Source organism: Rattus norvegicus, chromosome 2, assembly GCF_036323735.1.
Source record: "Rattus norvegicus strain BN/NHsdMcwi chromosome 2, GRCr8, whole genome shotgun sequence".
NCBI lineage: Eukaryota > Metazoa > Chordata > Mammalia > Rodentia > Muridae > Rattus > Rattus norvegicus.
Window position 1 is genome coordinate 185,725,085 of NC_086020.1, and position 22,012 is coordinate 185,747,096.

A 22,012-nucleotide genomic window follows, 5' to 3' on the forward strand; every position below is an offset into this window, starting at 1 on the left:
AATAAAAGAGGACGTACTGTGCCCATTGACCAGATGCTTATCTGGCAAGCACAGAAGTATTTTAATACTCAGTTTTGAAGTCATTTACGGAATCTGTTGGCATGGTGCTTTTCGATAATCTCATTACTTGGGACTTAAAGGCAAGCAGATAATGAGTTTGAGTTCAATCTGTGCTATGTAAGATCCTGTTTCAAAAAGTGGTCTGAGTTGGAAACCACAGATAGATAGTTTAGTGGAAGGAAACGTGTCAGAAAGCCTGATGATAGACATTTGATTACTGGAAGCCACATAGGGGAGAGAACTTACTCCTCTAAGTTGTCTTATGTCCGTGCATGCATGCACGCACACACGTGGTCAGTCCGTCTAGGAACATGGTTCCATACCCAACACCATATAAGACTGATAAGTTGGTACCTGCCTGTAGGGCCATCATTCAGGTGCTAATGATCAAAGGGTCAGAAGTTCAAGGTCCTTCCTGGCTACATAGATAGTTCCAGACCAGCCTAGTCTTGAAGGTGCTGCCTCCAATTAAACAAAACAAAACAACAAACAAACAAAATAGTAGACAGTTTCTCAATCTCAGCCTGACTTTTCTTGTTACTAGTTTTCAGTGTGTAGTTTGATCTTCTTACCCTGCTGTTACGGTTTTCATAGCCAGCAACTTGTATCTTCTGTTTGTTGGACAGGTGTGGCACCAGCTCTGTGGACCCTGTTTCCATGAATAGACTGAGCTTTTTGAGGAACAGATGCAGGTAAAATCTTAAGCATTGAAGATCAAGAGATGGAGTTTGTTTGTTTGTTTGTTTGTTTGCTTTTTGTTTTGGAGCTGAGGACCAAACTCAGGGCCATGCGCTTGCTAGGCAAGAGCTCTACCACTGAGCTAAATCCCCAACTCCGAGTTTTTTATTTTCTTTACCAGCTCTCACCCTTTTCTTTTACCTCATGGTCACTTATGGTCTCACAATATATTTCTGAACTTATTTAATTGATTGATCCATCCATCAATTGGTTGACTGGTTTTTCTGTGACAGGGTTTCTCTGTGTGGGCCTGACTGTCCTGAAACTTGGTCTGTAGATCAGGCTGGCCTTGAACTCAGAGATCCCGAGCGCTGGGGTCAAAGGCATGCGCCACTCTGCCTGTATTGTTTCTGAGCTTTAAAAGCTTCTCTTGCTTAAGAACCTTGCTTAGTATGTTACCTATTTTTCTTGTGTGTTTTACTCCAACAGGGGCTAAAACTTGGTAGTTTGGTGTGGTGTGTTTTGGTTCAGTTTGGTGGGAAAGAACAGGGACTGATAGTTTTCTGAGTATCCAAGAAACTAATGTTAAAGGTACTTAGGCTTTGTTTCCTTTTCACATTGGTGTTGTGGGGCTTCTGGAGTGGCTTACCTGATAAAGGGGATTGCTCCTAGGCCTGACACCTGGGTTTAATCCCTGAAGCTCACACATTAGAAGAAGAACTGATTACCACAGGTTGTCCTCCGACCTCTGCACACCCAGACATATACAGACACGCATCAACAAACAAGCAAATATAAAAAAATTTAAATGAAAAATAGAACAAAGTATTTTGGGGCCAGCAAAGTGCTGTGAAGCAACCTACAAAAGGGTGGAAGAAGAGAACGGATCCTACAGAGTTGTTCTCCCCTCTGGCCTTCACAGATTTGAGGTAGTACATGCACCCACATACATACCAGTAATAAATGGATAAATACACAAATGAATGCTTTTAAAACATAGGTTTCCTCTGTAGAATTTCACCCCTGATTTCTGTACCTCTTCTAGGAATGGACTTGGCTCTGTGAAGGAAGGAGAGCCTCACTTTGTGGTAGTCCACTGCACAGGTTACATCAAGGCCTGGCCACCAGCAGGTAGGGAAAGTGTGCGGTGATTTCTCTCCTGGTATACTTGGTTATGTAAGTTGGCAGTCGTTCATTAACAGTTAACAATGCGATGTAGCCTGTTATGAAATGTGCTTAAGAATAACTTAAGAGAGAGGTAGACAGGAAACAGACGCCCTCTCCTCTGTTACTAATCTCATAGTCCGTGTGAGCATGTGGGTTGAAAACGGCTCAGCATTAGCTTTATCTCAGAATAGCAATAGGTTTATAGGTTTGTCTGTTTTCAAAACAGGGTTTCTCTGTAGCCCTGGCTGCTTTGAAACTGGCTTTGTAGACTAAGCTAGCCTCATTTCCACCTGCCTCTGCCTCCCCAGTGCTGGGAGTAAAGCCTGCACCACCACTACCACCACCACCACCACCACCACCACCACTACCACCACCACCACCACCACCATCACCACCACCACTACCACTACCACCACCACCACCCCCACCCCCAACCTTTTTTTTTCTTAATGTTTTACTGGGGGCTGGAAAGTGGGCTCAGCAGTTAAGAACACTTTCTGCTCTTGCAGAAAACCTGGGCTCAGTTCTCAGAACCCACATGTTGGCTTAAAACTGCCTATCGTTTCTTGGGATCTGTTACCTTCTTCTGGCCTCTGCAGGTTCCTGTGCTCATATGGTGTCCATAAATTCACACAGGCAAATGTACACACAAAAACAAATGTTTTACTGATGCTTATTCCTATATTTATAGAGTATATCATATATAAAGTAGATACTTATTCACTTCTGGGCTGGAACTCCTGATTTTCTGCAGTTTTTTCACCTCAACCTCCTCCTGGAATTGCCAGGCCTGAGCTGATGCAGATGGTGTAGAATTCAGTTGCTAGTGCTAAGAATATAGCTCAGTAATAGAGTACTTGGTTTATGTCAGGATGAAAAAACAACAAGACAAGACAGTCACTGTATGTGGTTTAAAACATTCAAATATATGATAGTATACACTGAATACTGCATCTTTAAGCAGCTGTGGCAAGAAACCCAAAAACTAAAAAATTAAACCCACTGGAATTTTATTTTATTGTATTTGAAACAGGGTCTTGTGTATTCCTGGGTGCCCGGGAGCTCTTTATGTAGACCAGGCTGGCCTCAGACTCACAGAGACCCACCTGCCTTTGTGTGCTAAGTGCAAGGGTGTGTGCTGCTGTGCCCAACTTGAAACATTGGTATTTAGTGCAGTTAATTTGGGCAAACTGAAGTGGAAGAGAAACTTTGAGCAATGAATGGCTTGATTGCATTAACTTTAAAAGGGAGGTTTTCTCTGGAGTAGCTTTATTTTAGTTTGAGGTCAAATAAGGGATGTAGCAAAAGTGGTAGGGTGTGGGGATCAGATTTTCTGTTTAGTTTATGATTTATGACCATGCAAGGCAGTCTCCTACCTCAATTTCAAAAGTGCTGGATGACAGGCTAGGTCTCCATGCCTAACAAGACCAGCTTTTTAAACTGACTGTCAACTTTCCAGATCTCACCCTCTTCATTACTTCCCTACCAGAAAAGTATTAACAGTTAACAATGCTATGTAGCCCATTATGAAATGTGCTTAAGAAATGGAGATTTACAGAAGACAAAAATGCAGAGAAAGGAGAGACAAGTTTTACTAATTATTTATTTTATGTGTGGTAGTGTTTTGTCTGCATGTATGTATGTATGTTTGTGCACCACTTGTTTGCCTGGTGCACACATAAGCCAGAAGAGGGTGCTGGATCCCCTGGGACTGGAGTTACAGACCCTTGTGACTGCCATGTGTGTGCTGGAACCTGAGCCTGGTCTGGAAGAATAGCCACTGCTCCTAACCACTAAGCCTTCTCTCAGCCCCTGTTGATAGAGTTTAAGAAGAAATTAACATTGATTTGGAAAAACCTTAACATTTGCTTTCTGGCATTGTTAGTAGTTTAACCTAGGGTAAGTTTCTTGACCTTTACGTGGGTTTCTCATCTACAATTTGAGATAATACATCCCGTATATCATTATCGGGAGTTAGATTTAGTGTAAGGAAAGCACACACCCCAGTGCTCGACACATGCACACAGCCAATAATTGAGAAAAGTTAATTGAAATATTATGAATAATAGCACATGAACTGTTAACTTCCTATATAAGTCATACATTTGCTGTAGTATGATCTTTGATTCTTCTGTATAGTTGTCCTAGATAAAAATGAGAGATAAAGATGCCATGAGGGACAAATTCTTTTCCCCTTTTTCTGTGGAAATGGATACCTTTTGGTGTTGGGAACAATTTAATTTTTGTTTATTTTAAAAGTCACTGGGTAGGCAGGAGTGTTTACTTCTCTATGTCTGACATAGTCACATAGCGTAAGTGAAGTTTGTGGTTTTCAACATTTGGTTGGGACTTGGATTTTTCAAATTTGTTAAAAATAAAATGGTTAAAGCCAGGTATGCTTGTGTGCGCCTGTAATCCAGCATTGCACATGTGCACACACATGAGGCAGTGTCTATGATGCCGTCTGTATTACTGATTACCTTTTTAAATGGATTGTTTTATACTTAGCATCTCTACAGGGAAATGTGTTAGTGAGTCTTCAGCGACTTGTCTTTAAAAGGATTTGAATTTGTGATCTCTCCAAGTCATGTTCCTTTTTCTTCATGAAGGTGTCTCCCTCCCAGATGATGATCCAGAGGCTGGCCAGGGGAGCAAATTCTGCCTAGTGGCCATTGGCAGGCTGCAGGCAAGTATGAGTCTTCACATCTATGTCCCTTGTGGTTTAGGAAAAAAATGTTTTTCAATATTTGTAATATTTTGCTCTGTGAATACCTAGGAACATTGCATAAAACTCAAGATCTAAAATAATATGGCATTTATAATAAACATTGCCACTCTTAGATTTAGCTAAAATCAAGAGCATGAGAGAAGGTGGTAATCTTTTTATTATTGATACTGCTAATGACTCTTCCCTGTAGTGCCTAGGCCTTTAGCTTCTTGGTTGAAGGGATCCTTGGACTAAAGCCTCCTGGGTGCTGGGGGTAGAGGCAGGCATCAGTCACCATGCCTTTGACATTGTTACTGTTAGCTTTACAGTACTTAACTTTTCTATTCCCAGTTAACCTCTCTTGTCCCTCTGCAGTATAAGAACAATGGTTTTTATTATGTCATTACATGCTTTATAATAGATTTTAAAAGATCTTGAAGTTTTAATTTATTTATTGTATGTATGTAAGTACACTGTAGCTGTCTTCAGACACAGCAGAAGAGGGCATCAGATCCCATTACAGATGGCTGTGAGCCACCATGTGGTTGCTGGGAATTGAACTCAGGACCTCTGGAAGAGCAGTCAGTGCTCTTAACCACTGAGCCATCTCTCCAGCCCGATCTTGAAGTTTTTATTTTACATTTATGGTGTTTTGTTTTCATGCTTGTCTGTGCACCACTTGCATGCCTGGTGCCTGAGGAGGCTAGAGGAAATTACTGAATCCCCTGGAACTGGAGTTACAGAAAGTTGTGACTGGCCATGTGGGTTCTGGGAATGGAACTCAGGTTCTCTGGAAAGCAGTCAGTGCTCCTAACACTGAGCCATCTCTCCAGCCCTTGATTTTGATTATTTTCATGAACACAGTTAAGTTTCTCAAAAACTTGAACCACTCTGAATAATGACCACAGGCTACCCACATAGAAAGTAGGTGGTTCAAGGTTACATTTCTTACTTTACCAACAAGGTAAGAGAACTTGTGTAGGAGTAGAGTTAGAGTTTATGCCTGTCATTGGGGTTGACATATTTGCGTTTCTGGGTGAAATTTCTTAAGAAGTCATGAAGATATTAAAAGTATTTCTGTAGGTAAAGGTATTATTTTGGTTCATTTTTATCTCTCCTCTCTTAGGTAACCAGTTCTCCTAACTGTACAGATATGAGTAACATCTGTCAGCCAACAGAGTTCATCTCCAGACATAACATTGAAGGGATATTCACTTTTGTAGATCATCGTTGTGTGGCTACTGTTGGCTACCAGCCACAGGTGAGGAATATAGCATCCACATTATTATTACCTAGGCCTCTGTTTTCTGTTACCAATGTTGAGGTTACATCCATCTAATTCCAGAGATGACCAGTTCAGAAAAAGCAATGCTCCTATTTTGCTAGCAAAATCTAGTCTGAACTTCCTACCAAGACTATCACTCTATATAGAGAAATATAGTTTGTAAAACCATATGGAAATAGTAGGTATAAATATATAGTTTCTATTACTAATATCAATACAGATAATTAAAAACTTATTTTAATTTTTCTAGTATAACTAGAATTTATATAATTACTATATTTTGGTAATTTATATAGTTACTAATGGAATAATATCACAGAAAAACACACATGGTATGCACTCACTGATAAGTGGATATTAGTTCAAAAGCTCAATTTACTGAAGATACCATCCACAGACCACATAAAGCTCAAGAAGAAGGATGACCAAAGTGGGAGTTTCAGTCCTTCTTAAAATGGGGAACAAAAATATTCATAGGAAAGGATATAGAGGCAAAGTTTAGAGCAGAGACTGAAGGAACGTGGCCATTCAGAGCCTGCCCCCACTTGGGTACACAGCCCATATATATACAGCCATCAAAACTAGATAAAATTGATGAAGCTAGGAAGTGCATGCTGACAAGAGCCCGGATATAGATGTCTCCTGAGAGGCTCAGCCAGAGCATGTCAATTACAGAGGCAAATGGTAGCAGCAAACCATTGAACTGAGAACGGGATCCAATTAGAGAATTGGAGGAATTAGAGAAAGGATTGAAAGAGCCCAAGGGGCTTGCAACCTCATAAGAACAATAATGTCAACCAACCAGAGTTCCCAGGGACTAAACCACTACCCAAAGACTGTGTACATGGACAGACTCATGGCTCCAGCTGCATATGTAGCCGAGGATGGTCTTGTTGGGCACTAATGGAAGGAGAAGCCCTTGGTCCTGCCAAGGTTGGATTTCCCCCCAGCCCCCAGTTTAGGGGAATGTTGGGTTGGGGGGATAGAAAGGGGGATTGGTTGGGGAAGGGAATACCCTTATAGAAGAAGGGGAGGGGGGATGATATAGGGGCCTTATCTCTTGGAAACTGGGAAAGGGAAAATGTAAATAAAAAAAATACAATAATAAAAGAAAGGACATAAAAAAAAAGAATACAACATGAACGTTTCTTAGAATAAACGTCAGTGGCAGAACGAAAAAAAATGTAAGTGTAGCATTGGTTATTAAAATTCTCATACAGTAGTATATCAGTTAACTACCCCTGACTTACATGGTCTGTTATTTACATGAGCTGACTATGGGTATGTGAAATGGTAGTCAAGAAGTTGTCTTGAGGGGTTGGGGATTTAGCTCTGGGTTCGGTCCCCAACTCCGGGGGGGGGGGGACTGTCTTGTTTAGGGTTGGGGATTTAGCTCAGTGGTAGAGCGCTTGCCTAGCAAGTGCAAGGCCCTGGGTTCAGTCCCCAGCTCCGGAAAAAAAAAGAAAAAATGAAGAACTAAGCTGGAGCATTTGCTTAAACCCAGATTCCACACTTCCTGTAAAGCTGTTGCTGTCAAGACAGTGTGCTATTAATGTACTGATGATCTGTTCTGATGAGTAGGTAAAGAATCTTTTTTTCTTTACATTGGTAATTGGATTTTCAGCAAAAGTGCTTAGACATTTCAATGGGAAAAGATCTAACAAATGGTAATGTAGATACCAGATTCTATATACACCCCCACAATATCATCATACATAGACAAAAATCAACTCAAAGCCCTAATGTCTAAGTACTAAAGTTGGAAACACCTTTTAGATGAGAAGTCCTTGGCACACCACGGGAGGGTGGGTTCATCAGTTGCTGTTCATCTTTTTGTTTTGAGGCAAGATCTCCCATTGGCCTGGAACTTGCCAAATAGTATAGGCTTGCTGGCCACTGAGCTCTCACTATCCACTTGTCTGGTTACCCTAAGATTATGAGAATATTCTACACCTGACTTTATTTTCTTATTTTCACTTTTGAAACAGTGTCTCACTATGTTGCTTTGGGTGTACTGGAGCACTCTGTTGACCAGGCTGCCTCTGCCTCCCAAGTGCTGAGATTAAAAGTGTGCACCACCCGGGTTGGGGATTTAGCTCAGTGGTAGAGCGCTTGCCTAGGAAGCGCAAGGCCCTGGGTTCGGTCCTCAGCTCCAAAAAAAAAGAACCAAAAAAAAAGAAGTGTGCACCACGAGGCCGGCTGTTTTTTATTTTATGTATATATGTGAGTACCAGAGTGTATGAATGTGCACCACGTGGTTTACCTGGTACCACAGAGACCAGAAGAATGCATTGGATCTCCCTGGGAACTGGATTCTAGGTGGTTACGACAGTCTTGATAACATCTACTTTACAGGAAGTGTGGGATTAGGGATTGTTAATCTCCAGTTTAGTTCTTCACTTTTAACTGTCTGGCATGGGATCTTTGCAAATGCAGGAAGGGCTTTTAAGGATGAGCCGTCTCTCCTGCCCTGTCCCACCCCCTACCTTTTTTCTACCTTTTTTGAAAATGTATATTCTAGGGACCAGACTCAGGTCCTCTAATGTTATCTACAGGTTTAGCTCTTTCCATCTCTCTCCCTCCTAACCCCCATCTTTTCCTAGACTACCCTCAAATTGGAAACCTTTCTGTCCTAACCTGTGATGCTAAGATTAGAGTACGGCACCGTGCCTGGCAAAAATTTTCTCTTAAATGATATCATTCAGAGAGCTGATAAAATGATTTTGTGAGAAAAGTCTCTTTGTTTCTATTGTTCTATTACATTCTACAAGCACACACATGACCCATAGAGTGCAAGTGTAGTCGAGAGGACAACTTGCAAGAGTTGGTTCCCCCAGTGTGGGTTCCAGAGATGGACTCAGCCATAGGGCTTGTGGCAGGACTCACTGAACCATCTACCAGCCCTGGTTCTCTCTTCTTTCTGTCTACCTTTTTCTCCAAGAAATATCTTCTAGCAGATGGGAAGGTGGGGTAACCATGAGAAGTATATATTTTACCTTTATCTCTCCCTTCTAGGAGCTCTTAGGAAAGAATATTGTAGAATTTTGTCATCCTGAAGACCAACAACTTCTAAGAGACAGCTTTCAGCAGGTAACATTTTTCCTGATTTGGGTCTGAGTACATATTTTGATCAATTCAAGTTTATTCTAGATCCTTACTGATCATTGTTCAGCTGAGCACTGTGGATCCTATACTTTTCTTTATACTTACCTTAATTTCTAAGAAATATAAAACTCTGAAACTAGACAAAGTCCAAGGTATTTCTGCTTTGGCTTTATCCAAGAAATTCTCTTCAAAGTATTTAAGATATCTGCTTCACTACCTTATTTTAGAGTATAGCAGAAAAATTGTCTCAGAATTCTTTTGTATATAATTGAAAGTCAACTCAGATGTAACTAGTAATTTTCAGGCACGAGCTCTCAAAAATACTTAGAGAATATAAATGGACTTGGCTTTAGCTAACAGTTACATTTTATAAGTTAACTAAGTCTTGATACTGTCCTTACTGATATAATGGGTATAGTAATACTAAGGTAGAAGCTTGTGGAAGTCGTTTGTAAAGATATAAGGCACATATACATACAGGCCAGCATTTGACACATAATTATAGTTAAACAGTTGTTAATTGCTAATGCTCTTTATTGTTAGAGATGGAGAACTAAAAGATTATCTTCGTTCCATAAGAACAGGAACTAAAGCATTAACACAAAACTTCTCACAGGGCCTTTGTAGAAACCAAAATTACTGTTTTAAGTTGAAGATCTGGGATTGATAAGTGTCAAGTGTATTTAGTGTCACCCACCTGGAATTCCTGGTACTAACTTACAAAGCCAGTTTATTGATTATGTCTGCAGCAGACTTCAAGGGAAATACGGGGAACATGGAAACAGTCGCTTCTGTGCTCCCTCTCAACTGTACAGTCCTACAGACTGCAGTTCCGGGAAGAGACCTGGTAGATATACGTCCCCCTTAATTTCCTCTTCCTCGTCTGAACATTGGAAAAGACGGGTGCTTCAAGACAATGACACGCGTCCTAAGGTTGTAGAAATGGCAAGATGATTACTTAATTCTCTTTGTTTTTAAGTCCACTGATGGATGAAAACCCTTTCAGGTGGTGAAATTAAAAGGCCAAGTGCTGTCTGTCATGTTCCGATTCCGAGCTAAGAACCGAGAATGGCTGTGGATGAGAACAAGCTCCTTTACTTTCCAAAACCCGTATTCAGATGAAATTGAGTATATTATCTGCACCAACACCAACGTGAAGTATGTGCCCTGCAGTCTTTTCCCTGGGTTGGGTTCTTCATCCTGTAGCCACCCCTAGGTGGGGTGAGGGGTGTGGGGTGTAGCGGGGCAAATCTTAGTTTTATCACTGTCTTCTCTGCAGCTTGGACTTACTAAATGACATCAGTCTGAGACTCCCTTTCTACCGCAGTTGATGTGGTTGGGGTGGAGAATGAGGTGTTAGTTGCTTTTGATATCTATTTACTGATGGCCATGTGTAAGCTGCACGGCATGAACAGCGTGTATGAACGTCGAGCACGGCTTGCGGGGGGGGGTGGGGTGGTTCTCTGCTTTTACCAAGTAGTTCTCAGGCAGGGAATTGTTGTCAGCTATTGCCTGACACTTTCCCACCAGGCGATCTCACTGGCTCAGGGTAGAGTCAGTGTGAATGGGCAGCAGTGGGCAGTGCTTTCCGAGCTGCTCAGCCTGCTGCCCGCTGCAGTATGCTTGATGCGATCTTTTTTCTAAAAGATTGCAAGTAAAATTCAAAGATTAATTCTTCTTTTTTTTTTTTTTGGTTCTTTTTTTCGGAGCTGGGGACCGAACCCAGGGCCTTGTGCTTCCTAGGCAAGCGCTCTACCACTGAGCTAAATCCCCAACCCCTCAAAGATTAATTCTTAAGATAGATTCTCATTTCAGCTTTCTAAGTTTTATTTATTTAGTTATAATTTTACTTTTTCTTAGTTAATTTACTTATTGTACTGCTGACGGTCAAACTCGGGTTTGTACAGAGAGTAGGCAAAGTGCTGTACGACTGAGCTGTTTCCCGACTTCAGGAGTTTGAGGAGGGCTTTGTGTTTGTTTTTGAGGCAGGGACTCACTTTGTAGTCCAGGCTGGCCTTGAACTCACAGATACCTACCTACCTCCCTGAGTGCTGGGGTTCTGCCACTTGGCTCCAGGATTTTGTTTTATCTACCAATACTTTGCTCTAGTCTAGGAGGATTTTCATCTGAAACAAAGTTGGGCAAACTTTTCTATGAAGGACAGGATAGTGAAGATTTCAGCCTTGTGCGGACCGTATGATCTTTACTGCAACTCTCAACTCTGCTGTTGTAGTATGAAAACAGGCACAGGAAGAACATGGCCGTGCTCTTACAATCTTTATATATAAAACAGGCAATGGATTAGAGTTGGTCTGTGGATCAAAGCTTCCTGCAGAGCATAGTCTCCTCTCACTCCTTTATTAATTTCTGTTCCTTTCTATGCATTTGAATGCACAGCACCCGTTTTTCTTCTGCCTTCACTTATGCCTTAGGATTTCAGGTGTGCACCACCAGTGCCAAGCTTTCAGCTTGGTTTTCTCTTTAGATTTTTTACAGATTGTTTTCTTTGTATCGGTGGATGTTTTGCCTACATGTATGACTGTGCACTACCTACTTGTCTGAACTAGAGATGGTGACATTTATGAGAAGCCATGCTAGTGATAGAAACTAAACCTGGGCCCTTCGCAAGAGCAGGAAGTGCTTTTAACCACTGAGCCATCTCTCTAGCCGCTGGCTCTAAACTTTTGAAACGGTTTCTTGAGGAATACTGCACAGGCCGTGTATCTCACCCATTATACAGACAGTTTTTAGTTCACCACATAGTTGTGCAACTGTTAGAGCCATCTATTTTCAGAGCATTGGCATCCCTGAGCTCACTAAAATTGGCTATTCTCCCCTTTCCTCTGAAGTCTTTTTTTTTTTTTTTTTTTTTTTGGTCCTTTTTTTCGGAGCTGGGGACCGATCCCAGGGCCTTGCGCTTCCTAGGCAAGCGCTCTACCACTGAGCTAAATCCCCAACCACCCTCTGAAGTCTTAAATGTCCAATTTACTATCCCTTTAAAGATGGCCTCTTTTAAAGATCCCATGTAAATCACAGAAAGTGGTTCCTTCATATGTCTAGTTTCCTAGTTCATTCATTGCTGGTGCTGTGAGTTAATATTCCATTGTGTGAATATAGTTCTTTTTTAAAGTTATTTTAAGCTTTCTTTTCTTTTTTTTTTTCCCCTTTGAGACAGGCTTTCTCTATATATCCCTGGCAGTCCTGGAACTCACTCTATAGATGAGGCTAGCCTCAAACTCAGAAATTCCCCCCACCTCTGCCTCCTGAGTGCTGGGATAAAGGCATGCACCAGCACTGCCTTCTTTGTAAATTTTTGTATAATATATTCTGATCACACTTTCCCCTTCTTCTAGCTTTCTAGGTAGATCCTCCCACCTACTCAACTCCATGATCTGTCTTTCTTCCTCTCTCTTACACACACACACACACACACACACACACACACACACCCCAGAGAGAGAGTTAGAGAGAGAAACCAAAATATATAAACGAAAGACCCAATAAGACCAAACAGAGCAATATGAGACAAAAACTCAAAAACTCTATAAAAATATCACTGAGGGCTGGAGAGATGGCTCAGCGGTTAAGAGCACTGACTGCTCTTCCAGAGGTCCTGAGTTCAAATCCCAGCAACCACATGGTGGCTCACAACCATCTGTAATGGGATCCAATGCCCTCTTCTGGTGTGTCTGAAGACAGCTACAGTGTACTTATATATAATAAATCTTTAAAAAATATATCACTGAATATTTACAAGGTTACCTATGGGACTGACTAAGCTCTGTTAGTAATTGCTCACCTTTAGATCAATATATGGAGTTTATTGTATTGAGTCATGCCTTGTTTCCCCTTTTGTGTTCTTGTCTACTTTATTTCCTAGGAACTCTAGCCAGGAACCACGGCCTACATTGTCTAACACAATCCAGAGGTCACAGCTAGGTCCGACAACTAATTTATCCCTAGAGATGGGTACAGGGCAGCTGGCATCCAGGTAAGAAATGGTGAAATAATTAACCTTTCTAGCAATCACTAGCTGGGTGTGATGATGTGCAGTCACAATTTTGTTGTTGCTGCATATGTTTTATTTTTTAAAGTTCTTTTCTCCAATTTCTTTGGATGTTTGACATATAGGCAGCAGCAGCAGCAGCAGCAGCAGCAGCAGCAGCAGCAGCAGCAGCAGCAGCAGCAGCAGCAGCAGCAGCAGCAGACAGAATTGGATATGGTACCAGGAAGAGATGGGCTGGCCAGCTATAGTCATTCCCAGGTGAGGATGTACCTTTCTCCTATAAATGTATCTCGAAGCTGCCAGAATGGTCTATTGGTTAGGAGAGTGCCGCTCTTGGAGAAGGCCCAAGTTCAATTCCTCGTAACCACAGTGGGTGGCTCACAGCCCCCCGTACCATTATCTCCTTTGTAGACACTATGTTCATGTACATAGACACATACACATAATTAAAAACACAAAAGTAAGTCTTAAAAACTGTATCAATGCCAATGAGAATGTTTGTTCTATATATAATTGAACATTATTGATTGTTTTTATGATTTTATTCTATAGGTTTCTGTCCAGCCCGTGGCAACTGCAGGATCAGAACACAGCAAGCCCCTTGAGAAGTCAGAAGGTCTCTTTGTGCAGGACAGAGATCCGAGGTTTTCAGAAATCTATCCCAACATCAGTGCAGGTGCGGGTTTCTTCTGCAGACCCCTTTTAGGCTGAGTTTGATTATTACTGATGGGATTGCCCAGCCAACATAGTTCCACTTAAATTACAGTACTTCATGAGTAAATAGGAATGTATTAACGCTATGCAACAGCCCCTTGATGGCCCTCCCCCCACTCCTTTTGGTCTACAGATCAGAGTAAAGGCCTCTCCTCCAGCACTGTCCCTGCCACCCAACAGCTGTTCTCCCAGGGCAGCTCATTCCCTCCTAACCCCCGGCCGGCAGAAAATTTCAGGTGAGCCCCATGTGTGTGTGCTGCTTGACAGGGCTCTGCGGGACTCAGCTGCTGAATCCACGTGTCACTCTTCCCTTGCTTTTTCTGGTCACTTCAAAGCAGTAGAACTTACTGGACCTGGGTGAGACAAAGAAGCTGCTTTTTCCTCCTGTTTTTTTTTTTTTTTTTTTTTTTTTTTTTGCACCTATTCTATTGCCTTGCTCTAGGTTCCATCTCTCTGTGTGGTCAGTGTGTGACTGTCAGTCTTCCTTGTGTTTTTAAATTTATTAGGTTTTCCTTCACTCCAAGAAATCAGGAATCTAGGGATAGAATTTGTCTTTTGAATTGTAATTTCTGAGGCCGAGTCCCCTTTTAACTCTTCACTTTTCTATTTGTTCCCTCCTAGGAATAGTGGTCTTACCCCTCCCGTAACCATTGTCCAGCCGTCATCTTCTGCAGGGCAGATATTGGCCCAGATTTCTCGTCACTCCAACCTTACCCAGGGATCAGCACCAACTTGGACCTCTAGCACTCGCCCAGGTTTCTCTGCCCAGGTAGCCCTCTCATCTGTCTGACCCTGTATGTTGTTATTTGTTTGTTGGGGTCTTTTTTTTTTTTCCCTACAAGTAAATTTATCATTGTCAGATCCTTCCTTTTCAATTCCTGTTCTTCATCTTTTAATTTTCATCATTTTTGAGAGCAGCCAGATAATTAAAATGCCAGAGATAACTTTGAGGAATCTCTGAGCCTGTGGTTTTCATGACTCACCTAAGTCAGAGCTGCCCACTCACAGCAGTGTGAACAGCTTTGATCCAGGAGTGTCTGGAGTCAATTCAAACACTTTGTCTCTGTTTAGGACTATGTAATTCAGTCCTAAAGTAGGAAATTAGCAATTATATTCATTTATTTATGAAAATTTAGTATCCATTTATATAATACATAGTAAATATGCTAGACTTATTTATTACTGCATATTTCTCTTGTATAAATAAAAATTTATTAAAGTTTAAAAAGAATAAGATGTAAACCTGGCTCCAGAATTGTTCTCTTTATAGCTTTTGTGTGTGTGTAAAAATGCACAGGAAGGCCATCCATGACTTTATTAGCCAAGATGTACAGTGAGGTTGAAGACAGCTACTACCGGTGGTTTTCATGCTGCTGACATAATCAAGCATGCATGTATTGTCTTCCACAAGTTACTTTTAAAATCGTGTATTTACAACTGTCTCTAGGAATTATTTCACAAAAAATGTTAGAGGCGATAACTAATTTCTTAATCAATAAACAGTACAAGTGGGTGTGACAAAGTATATAGCCCTAATCTCAACACAGAAGAGGCTGAGGTAGGAGCATGGACCTGGGCAACATAGTGAGATAAACTGTCTGATGAAAGAAAGAATGGAAAAACACCAAAGAAACATAATGGAAAATAGCAGAAGCCATTGTCCACTGTGCCAAGCAGCAGTCTCTTCTGGTGAGGTTAATAATAAGGTTTCATTTCTAGTTTATTTTTTCCAATTTTTTTCTATTCTTTTGGAGGCAGATTTAGAATTTATATTAAAAGACCCTTTAAATACAGATTTAAGCTTAAAGTCAAAAGCAAAAGAGAAGCACTCTGAAAGACAGAGCTGAGCATGGATATGAACTCCTAAATTGTCACCAAATGCCTCTGTAACACACAGATACTACAGTAAAGAAAGAAATGGTTATGCTCTTGGGAACAGATTCTAGAAACGGGTGGAGTAGACTGAGAACACTCTACTATTGGAACCGGAGAGATGATTCCATTGGTAAAGTGCTTGTCTCTCAAGCCTGATGATCTGACTTTAATCCCCAAGATCCATTTAGGGGGAAGAGAGAACCAACCCCTCCATGTCATCCTCTAATATGCATGCTCTTGCATGCATGTGGTCACATGTGCATACATACTCATGCACACTAAAAATAAGGTAGAAACCTTTAATCCCACCACTTGGGAGGCCGACTCAGGCAGATCTCTGAGTTCAAGGCCAGTCTGGTCTATAGAATGAGTTCTAGGACAACCAGTGCTACACAGAGAAATCCTGTCTCCAAAGTCAGTGTGATGATTGTGGTGGCAGTTGTGGTGGTGATGATGATGATGATGATGATGATAAAAGTTAGGTGGAAAGTAATAAAGGAAGACACCCAGTGTTATTGACATCTGTGTGTACCTGCAACCATTATACACCACTGTGCACATGAACACACGTACATGAGGTCAAGACATGCTGATCTCTGTCTCCCATATGTTTATGCACATTAGCCTATACATGTATGTTGAACATGTACACACATGAAACTTATAACATGCTTTGTATTACCATAATTTTATGAGCTGATTATATAGGAATGGATTTCTTATAATGTTTTCATATATATATATAGATAGATATAGTAGTTTTGGTTTTTGTTTTTCGTTTTTGTTTTGTTTTTGTTTCTAAGACAGAGTTTCTCTGTGTAACAGAACTCTCGTTTTCTTAAACCTGTCTTTGTAATCCAGGCTGACCTCAAACTCACAAGAGGGCTGTGTGCCTCTGTCTCTGCCTCCCGAGTGCTGGGATTACAGGCGCGAGCCAGCACACCTGGCCCATGCGTAGTGTATTTATTTTGATCATCTCCTGTTCTCCTCTAGACCAGAGAGGCCTCTACTTCTTATCAACCAGTCCCTCTTCTACTTCAGTGCCTTTTTCCCGTTTCATGATCCACTTAACTTAATTAAATAATCATCACAGTTTGTAATTTTCTTTTCTTTTTTTTTTTTTACTTTTATTTTAGTTGCCTAAAAAAATTAGTTTTTGGAAGAACTAGGAGTTAATCAGAAGTATACAATAGGGGCAGGTAATGGGTTGTGTTTAATAACAGTGTAGTGGCTGGTGAGTACTGGCTCCCAGGAATGCAGTACACAGTTACTATCCCCTTGCTCTGTGTCCCCCTGTGCTTTAGCAGCTGCCTACTCAGGCTACAGCCAAGACTCGTTCTTCACAATTTGGTGTGAACAACTTTCAGACTTCGTCCTCCTTCAGTGCCATGTCTCTTCCGGGTGCTCCCACTGCCTCACCCAGTACTGCTGCCTACCCTACTCTTCCTAACCGTGGATCCAACTTTCGTAAGTGCAGACAAGGAAGTTAACAGGAAAATCAAACTGCTAAAGAAGGAGGACTTGGTAGTTAGGATTGTTTCCCCTGAGTACTCTATGTCCTGACTGAATTATAAGGAAATGCATGGTCCAGGTCTGTTTGAAATTAAAAATTTTTCACAGGGCCTGTTGAAATGAGTCATTAGGCAAAGTGCTTGACATACAAACCTGATAACCCGAGTTTAGCCACCAGAATCCGTGTACAGGAGAGAGCTGACTCCACCATGAGCCACAGTACACGTGCTCACATCCCCCATTCATAAAACAGTAAGAATCTTAAAAATTGTTATAAAAGACCACATATGTAAATGAACAAAGAATTCTTCAGAAATGCTATCTAGGGAATGAAACTTAATGCAAGACTGAGTTTTGATATAGTAGTGGCATTGACTAGCGGAGAGAAGAGCAGAAGGTAGCTTATAGAAATTACTGACTTACAGGTAGTTGTGTGCTGGGTTCTCCTCTCCAGTAAAACTATAAATTGACTCTGTGTATCTTTATTTCTAGCTCCTGAGACTGGACAGACAACAGGACAGTTCCAGACCCGGACAGCAGAGGGTGTGGGTGTCTGGCCACAGTGGCAAGGCCAGCAGCCCCATCACCGGTCTAGTTCCAATGAGCAACATGTTCAGCCAACATCAGCACAACCAAGTAGCCAGCCTGAGGTCTTTCAAGTGAGTGGATAAAGACTTCAGAAAGAGAGAGAAGCAGGGAAGAGAGATAGAAAGAAGCGTATGTATTGGTTACGGATGTAGGACAGAATTCACTCAGGATACATATCAGTAATTGAAGCAGTTATAAACACACCCTTTAGCCAGACAAGGTAAAGTTACCGATGTAAAGCAACATGTAAAGATTGCTGAAAAGTTTTTAACTTTTATACAGAGATTTACATCTCAAAGTAGTTATGGATTTAAATAGGAGAATACAAAAATATATGAAGTAAAACATACTAATTATAGCTCTGAGTATCTGTTTCCTTTGAAGGACCGCAAGATTGAATGCAGTCATCTTAGAGAAGCTAGTCAGAAAGACCAAAAGCAGGCAACGAAGGGTTTGGTTGATGACAAGTGCGATTAGATAGATTCCAGTCTGTGGGGGTTAGATGCATAGTGTAGGTTGGCATGCATTTTTCTTCTGTTGAAACTGTTGAGGACTAGAAAAGAGGAAAATAAAGAAACTTAGGAGGAAGAAGGAAAGGAATGGAGGAATGAGGCTGAGGTGAGGAGTGAGTTCTCAGAAGGGGAAGGTTGAGAACCCGGCATCCAGACCTGTGCAGCTCAGGAAGGGTGGTGGTGTGGGTGGTGGTGTGGGTGGTGGTGTGGGTGGTGGTGTGGGTGGTGGTGTGGGTGGTGGTGTGGGTGCTGGGAGGGAATTCATTAAGTAAGAGTATGTGATCCAAGTCTAACCTTTTCTCATTAGGAAATGCTGTCCATGCTGGGAGACCAGAGCAACACCTACAACAATGAAGAGTTTCCTGATCTAACTATGTTTCCCCCTTTTTCTGAATAGAGCTATTGGGGTGAGGATAGGGTGGGGAAATCACTGTTTTTAAAAGCAAATCTTCTGTAAACAGAATAAAAGTTCCTCTCCCTTCCCTTCCCTCACCCCTGACATGTACCCTTTTCACCCCTTGACTCTCTGAGTAACATTATAGAAGAAATTAAATGAATTTCACAGGCTTTTAGGATCCTCTGAAATTTTGAGGATAGGTGAGGTTAGAATTCTTGTCCTTATATCTTCTGACCAGAAGTTGCACAGAAATGATTTGTGCTGGAGTCAAGGGGCAGAATAGAGGAATCCGGCAGCCATGAATTGGATACTGTGGCTTGTTTGGATAGAAATTCTGAATAGAGTGGAGGAAGGGAGAAATATCCTCATAACTGAGGATCATGAAAATATGGTAGGGTATATGCTGGAGCCTTAGAAGTGAGCAGTCTCCAGAAAGAGACCAGAAAGAGCATGAACACTTGTGTTTGTGTGTGAGTGCATATGTGCGTGTGCGTGTGTGTGTGTGTGTCTGTCTGTCTGTCTGTCTGTCTGTGTGTGTGTGTGTGTGTGTGTGTGTGAGAGAGAGAGAGAGAGAGAGAGAGAGAGAGAGAGAGAGAGAGAGAGCGCTTTTGAGTTCCTGTTTTGTTTTCTCCCTGTTAGAGAGTATATGCAAAATTTGTCCCAGATTTTCTTTATCTTTGTTTGCTCTTCAAAGTGTCCTGTGAAAAATAATTTTTCCAGGTATTTTTCTATTTAGTGTTGCAGCCAAAGAGTATTTAAATTAAGTCTTTGCTGCACTTAAATCCATACCCAGCCAAAATGGAACTGTAAGCCAACTCCGAGCCTTCCGTTGATAGGGTTAGCCTAATACAGACACATTCAGTGGTCAAGCTGGATTACTCCTGCTCTTTGGTGCTTTCAATTTATCGGGAAGATCTGCAGATATTACCAAAATAGGCTGGCTACATTAACACTGTCAGAAAACCCAGACTTGCCCATAAGAATAATGCTGCATTTTTCTGTCAGAGTCACACGTGTTCTGGAGAGGTTATTTCTGCATGGAAACTCAACTTCTTGGATTAGCTATCTCGAGTCGTCCTCACCGACGAGTGTGTAAACCAAATAGAAGCCCTCCTGCACAGTAGCCTCTCCTTTCTGTCACCAAAACAGCTTTAGGTCGTCTGAAGTCTAGAGTTCTTTAATCCTTCTCTTATCTTGAAATTGGGTTTTGCTTTAGAGCACAAACATAAGTCTGTGTTAGGTGGACTCAATCCCAACAGGGTCCTTTGATAATTACAGCCATAGAAGCAGGTTACTGCTTTCACCCATGTCCGTCCTCAGGTGAGCCTCCTACATCAGCAGCCTTTTTTTTTTTTTCTGTTAAACTGGCTCCTGTCAAAGATTAAATTAATGTGGAAAAGATCTATTCTGTGTATTGATGGGGGATGAGAAGCCCAGGTAGAGAGGCTCATGGAGAGGCTGAGGGAATGTTACTGTTTCCCTCCATTTGTCTCCAGTCCGGTGCCAGGTAATAGAGTGGACAAGGAGGCTATTTTTTTATTCTATGTGCACACATACAGTATACATATATATTTATATCACATTTTACTGAACCAAAAAGTTGGGTTTCCAATGAAATACTTGTTTTTTAATAATCAACTTGTTTTTAAATGTGATCTGAATTATAATGTACAGTTATTACAGGGCTTTTGAAGGGTGGGGAGGGAGAAGCTTCTCTGAGGGGTTTGTTCTGCTTTTCCTTCAGGGTTTTATTTTTGATTGTTTTTTCTTGTTGGCCATCTGTGCTAAGCCTTAACAGTGGCAAAAATAATGACATGTAGCAAAGATTTTAAAACAAAGTATTTTTCTTTTATAAAGTGTGTTGTGTTGTGTGATGTTGATTGCGGCTCCCTGACCCTGTTACAGACATGCACAACTAAACATTCATAAATGAGCTCCACACACAAGCACAGAGCACGGTTGAGTCTTCATTTCAGGAGTCAGAGCTCACAGGGCCCTGACCACTGAGCCTCCTGTTCTCGTTTACCCACCTGATCCTGACACATTGTGAGTAGTCAGTAGACAGCTGCTCACACTGTCTGGGAATGGGGGTTGTCTCATCTTGCAGAAGTTGCTGGGGAGCGTTCTTGGATTTGAAGCCACTGTGGGCGGGATATCCCAATGGCTTTCTTCAGGGTGTTCTCCCAGGTAAAGGAAGGGAGTGGTAAATAGTTCAGACGTGGACCTGGGCTCTCCACTGTGTGACACTGATAATTCTAGAGCTCCTGGGGTGTGCCAGGAGTCCACCTAGAAGCTGTGTCTACATCTGTGGTGATATCCTCTGTGCCCCAAGTCCTTCATTTCCTAATCCCTCACGAGGGTGTATGGAAGAAAATGGAGTTGTGGGTGTGGTTGGCCAAGCCAGACTCTGATGACCTGTCACATGCCTGGGTTTTGGGGAAGCACTTGGAGACTCTTGTGACTGGACCTCGTTCAGGATTTTAATGATCTCGATACAGTACTCATCCGACATTCCACCACCTGCGAGCTTAGCAGTAGCGTCACACGTGTATCCAGGAATGTAGATCCATCTACTGCTGTAAACAGCGAGTGCTACATTGGATCAGTTGTCTTCCTCACTGTTATGTTGGCATGGATCCTTGAGTCTCAGAATGTTAGGAAAGCCGACCACCACTGAGTTACGTTCCTCAGTCCTCTTTTAGCCTTCTGTAAATTACTTTTGTCCTCCATTTAAGCAACTAGAATCTTATTTAAAATTTATTTATTATATGTATATGAGTACACTATCACTGTCCTCAGACACCACAAGACGGCATTGGAGTCATTACAGATGGTTGTGAGCCACCATGTGGTTGGTAAGAATTGAACTCAAGACCTCTGGAAGAGCAGTCAGTGCTCTTAACCACTGAGCCATCTCTCCAGCCCTGTAGGGCATTTCTTAATGGTTGAGGAGAGAGAGAGCCCAGCTCATTGTGGGTGGTGCCATTCCTGGGCTGATGGTCCATCATTTTTATTTTAGACAGGATCTCACTAAATTGCCTAGGCTAGGTTGAACTTGTTAGTATGCTCTTGTTTAGAGATGACATCTCACTGTATGGCTCTGGCTGGCTTCAGACTCACTCTGTAAAGTGATCTGGCATTGACCACACAAGGGAACATCTATCCCGGCACCCAGTGTGTATGTTGAGAGGATAGAGGTGTGCCCACAGCTATGGTTAGCTGCCTGAGTAGCTGGCATTACTACAGTATCGCACACACTCAACTTTCTGGCCACTTTTGAGCCATTTCACCTGGACTTTGTGGGCAGCTTCTCTCTCTCCGCAGCCATAATGGGTTAGAAAAACTACTCCCTGCCTAGAAGCGGTTAATAACCAACAGTCACAAACCTTTTAAAATGTTTAAATTA

At 41.8% G+C, this 22,012-nt stretch overlaps 1 protein-coding gene across 3 annotated transcripts in view; it reads left to right on the top strand.

The window, feature by feature from the left end:
• The window catches only part of Arnt (aryl hydrocarbon receptor nuclear translocator), a 58,844-nt gene extending 38,382 nt beyond the window's left edge, over positions 1-20,462 (top strand). For 2 of the 3 annotated variants that reach the window (NM_012780.3, NM_001389231.2), the window contains 14 exon segments: positions 687-752; positions 1,784-1,869; positions 4,515-4,591; positions 5,739-5,873; positions 8,913-8,987; positions 10,009-10,160; positions 12,883-12,993; positions 13,134-13,266; positions 13,561-13,684; positions 13,856-13,958; positions 14,344-14,491; positions 16,905-17,064; positions 17,602-17,768; positions 18,517-20,462. In NM_012780.3, coding sequence (NP_036912.3) covers positions 687-752; positions 1,784-1,869; positions 4,515-4,591; positions 5,739-5,873; positions 8,913-8,987; positions 10,009-10,160; positions 12,883-12,993; positions 13,134-13,266; positions 13,561-13,684; positions 13,856-13,958; positions 14,344-14,491; positions 16,905-17,064; positions 17,602-17,768; positions 18,517-18,606 — 1,627 coding nt within the window. In that variant the 3' untranslated portion in view covers positions 18,607-20,462. 3 annotated transcript variants of the gene reach the window in all.
• Positions 20,463-22,012: the final 1,550 nt, after the last annotated feature.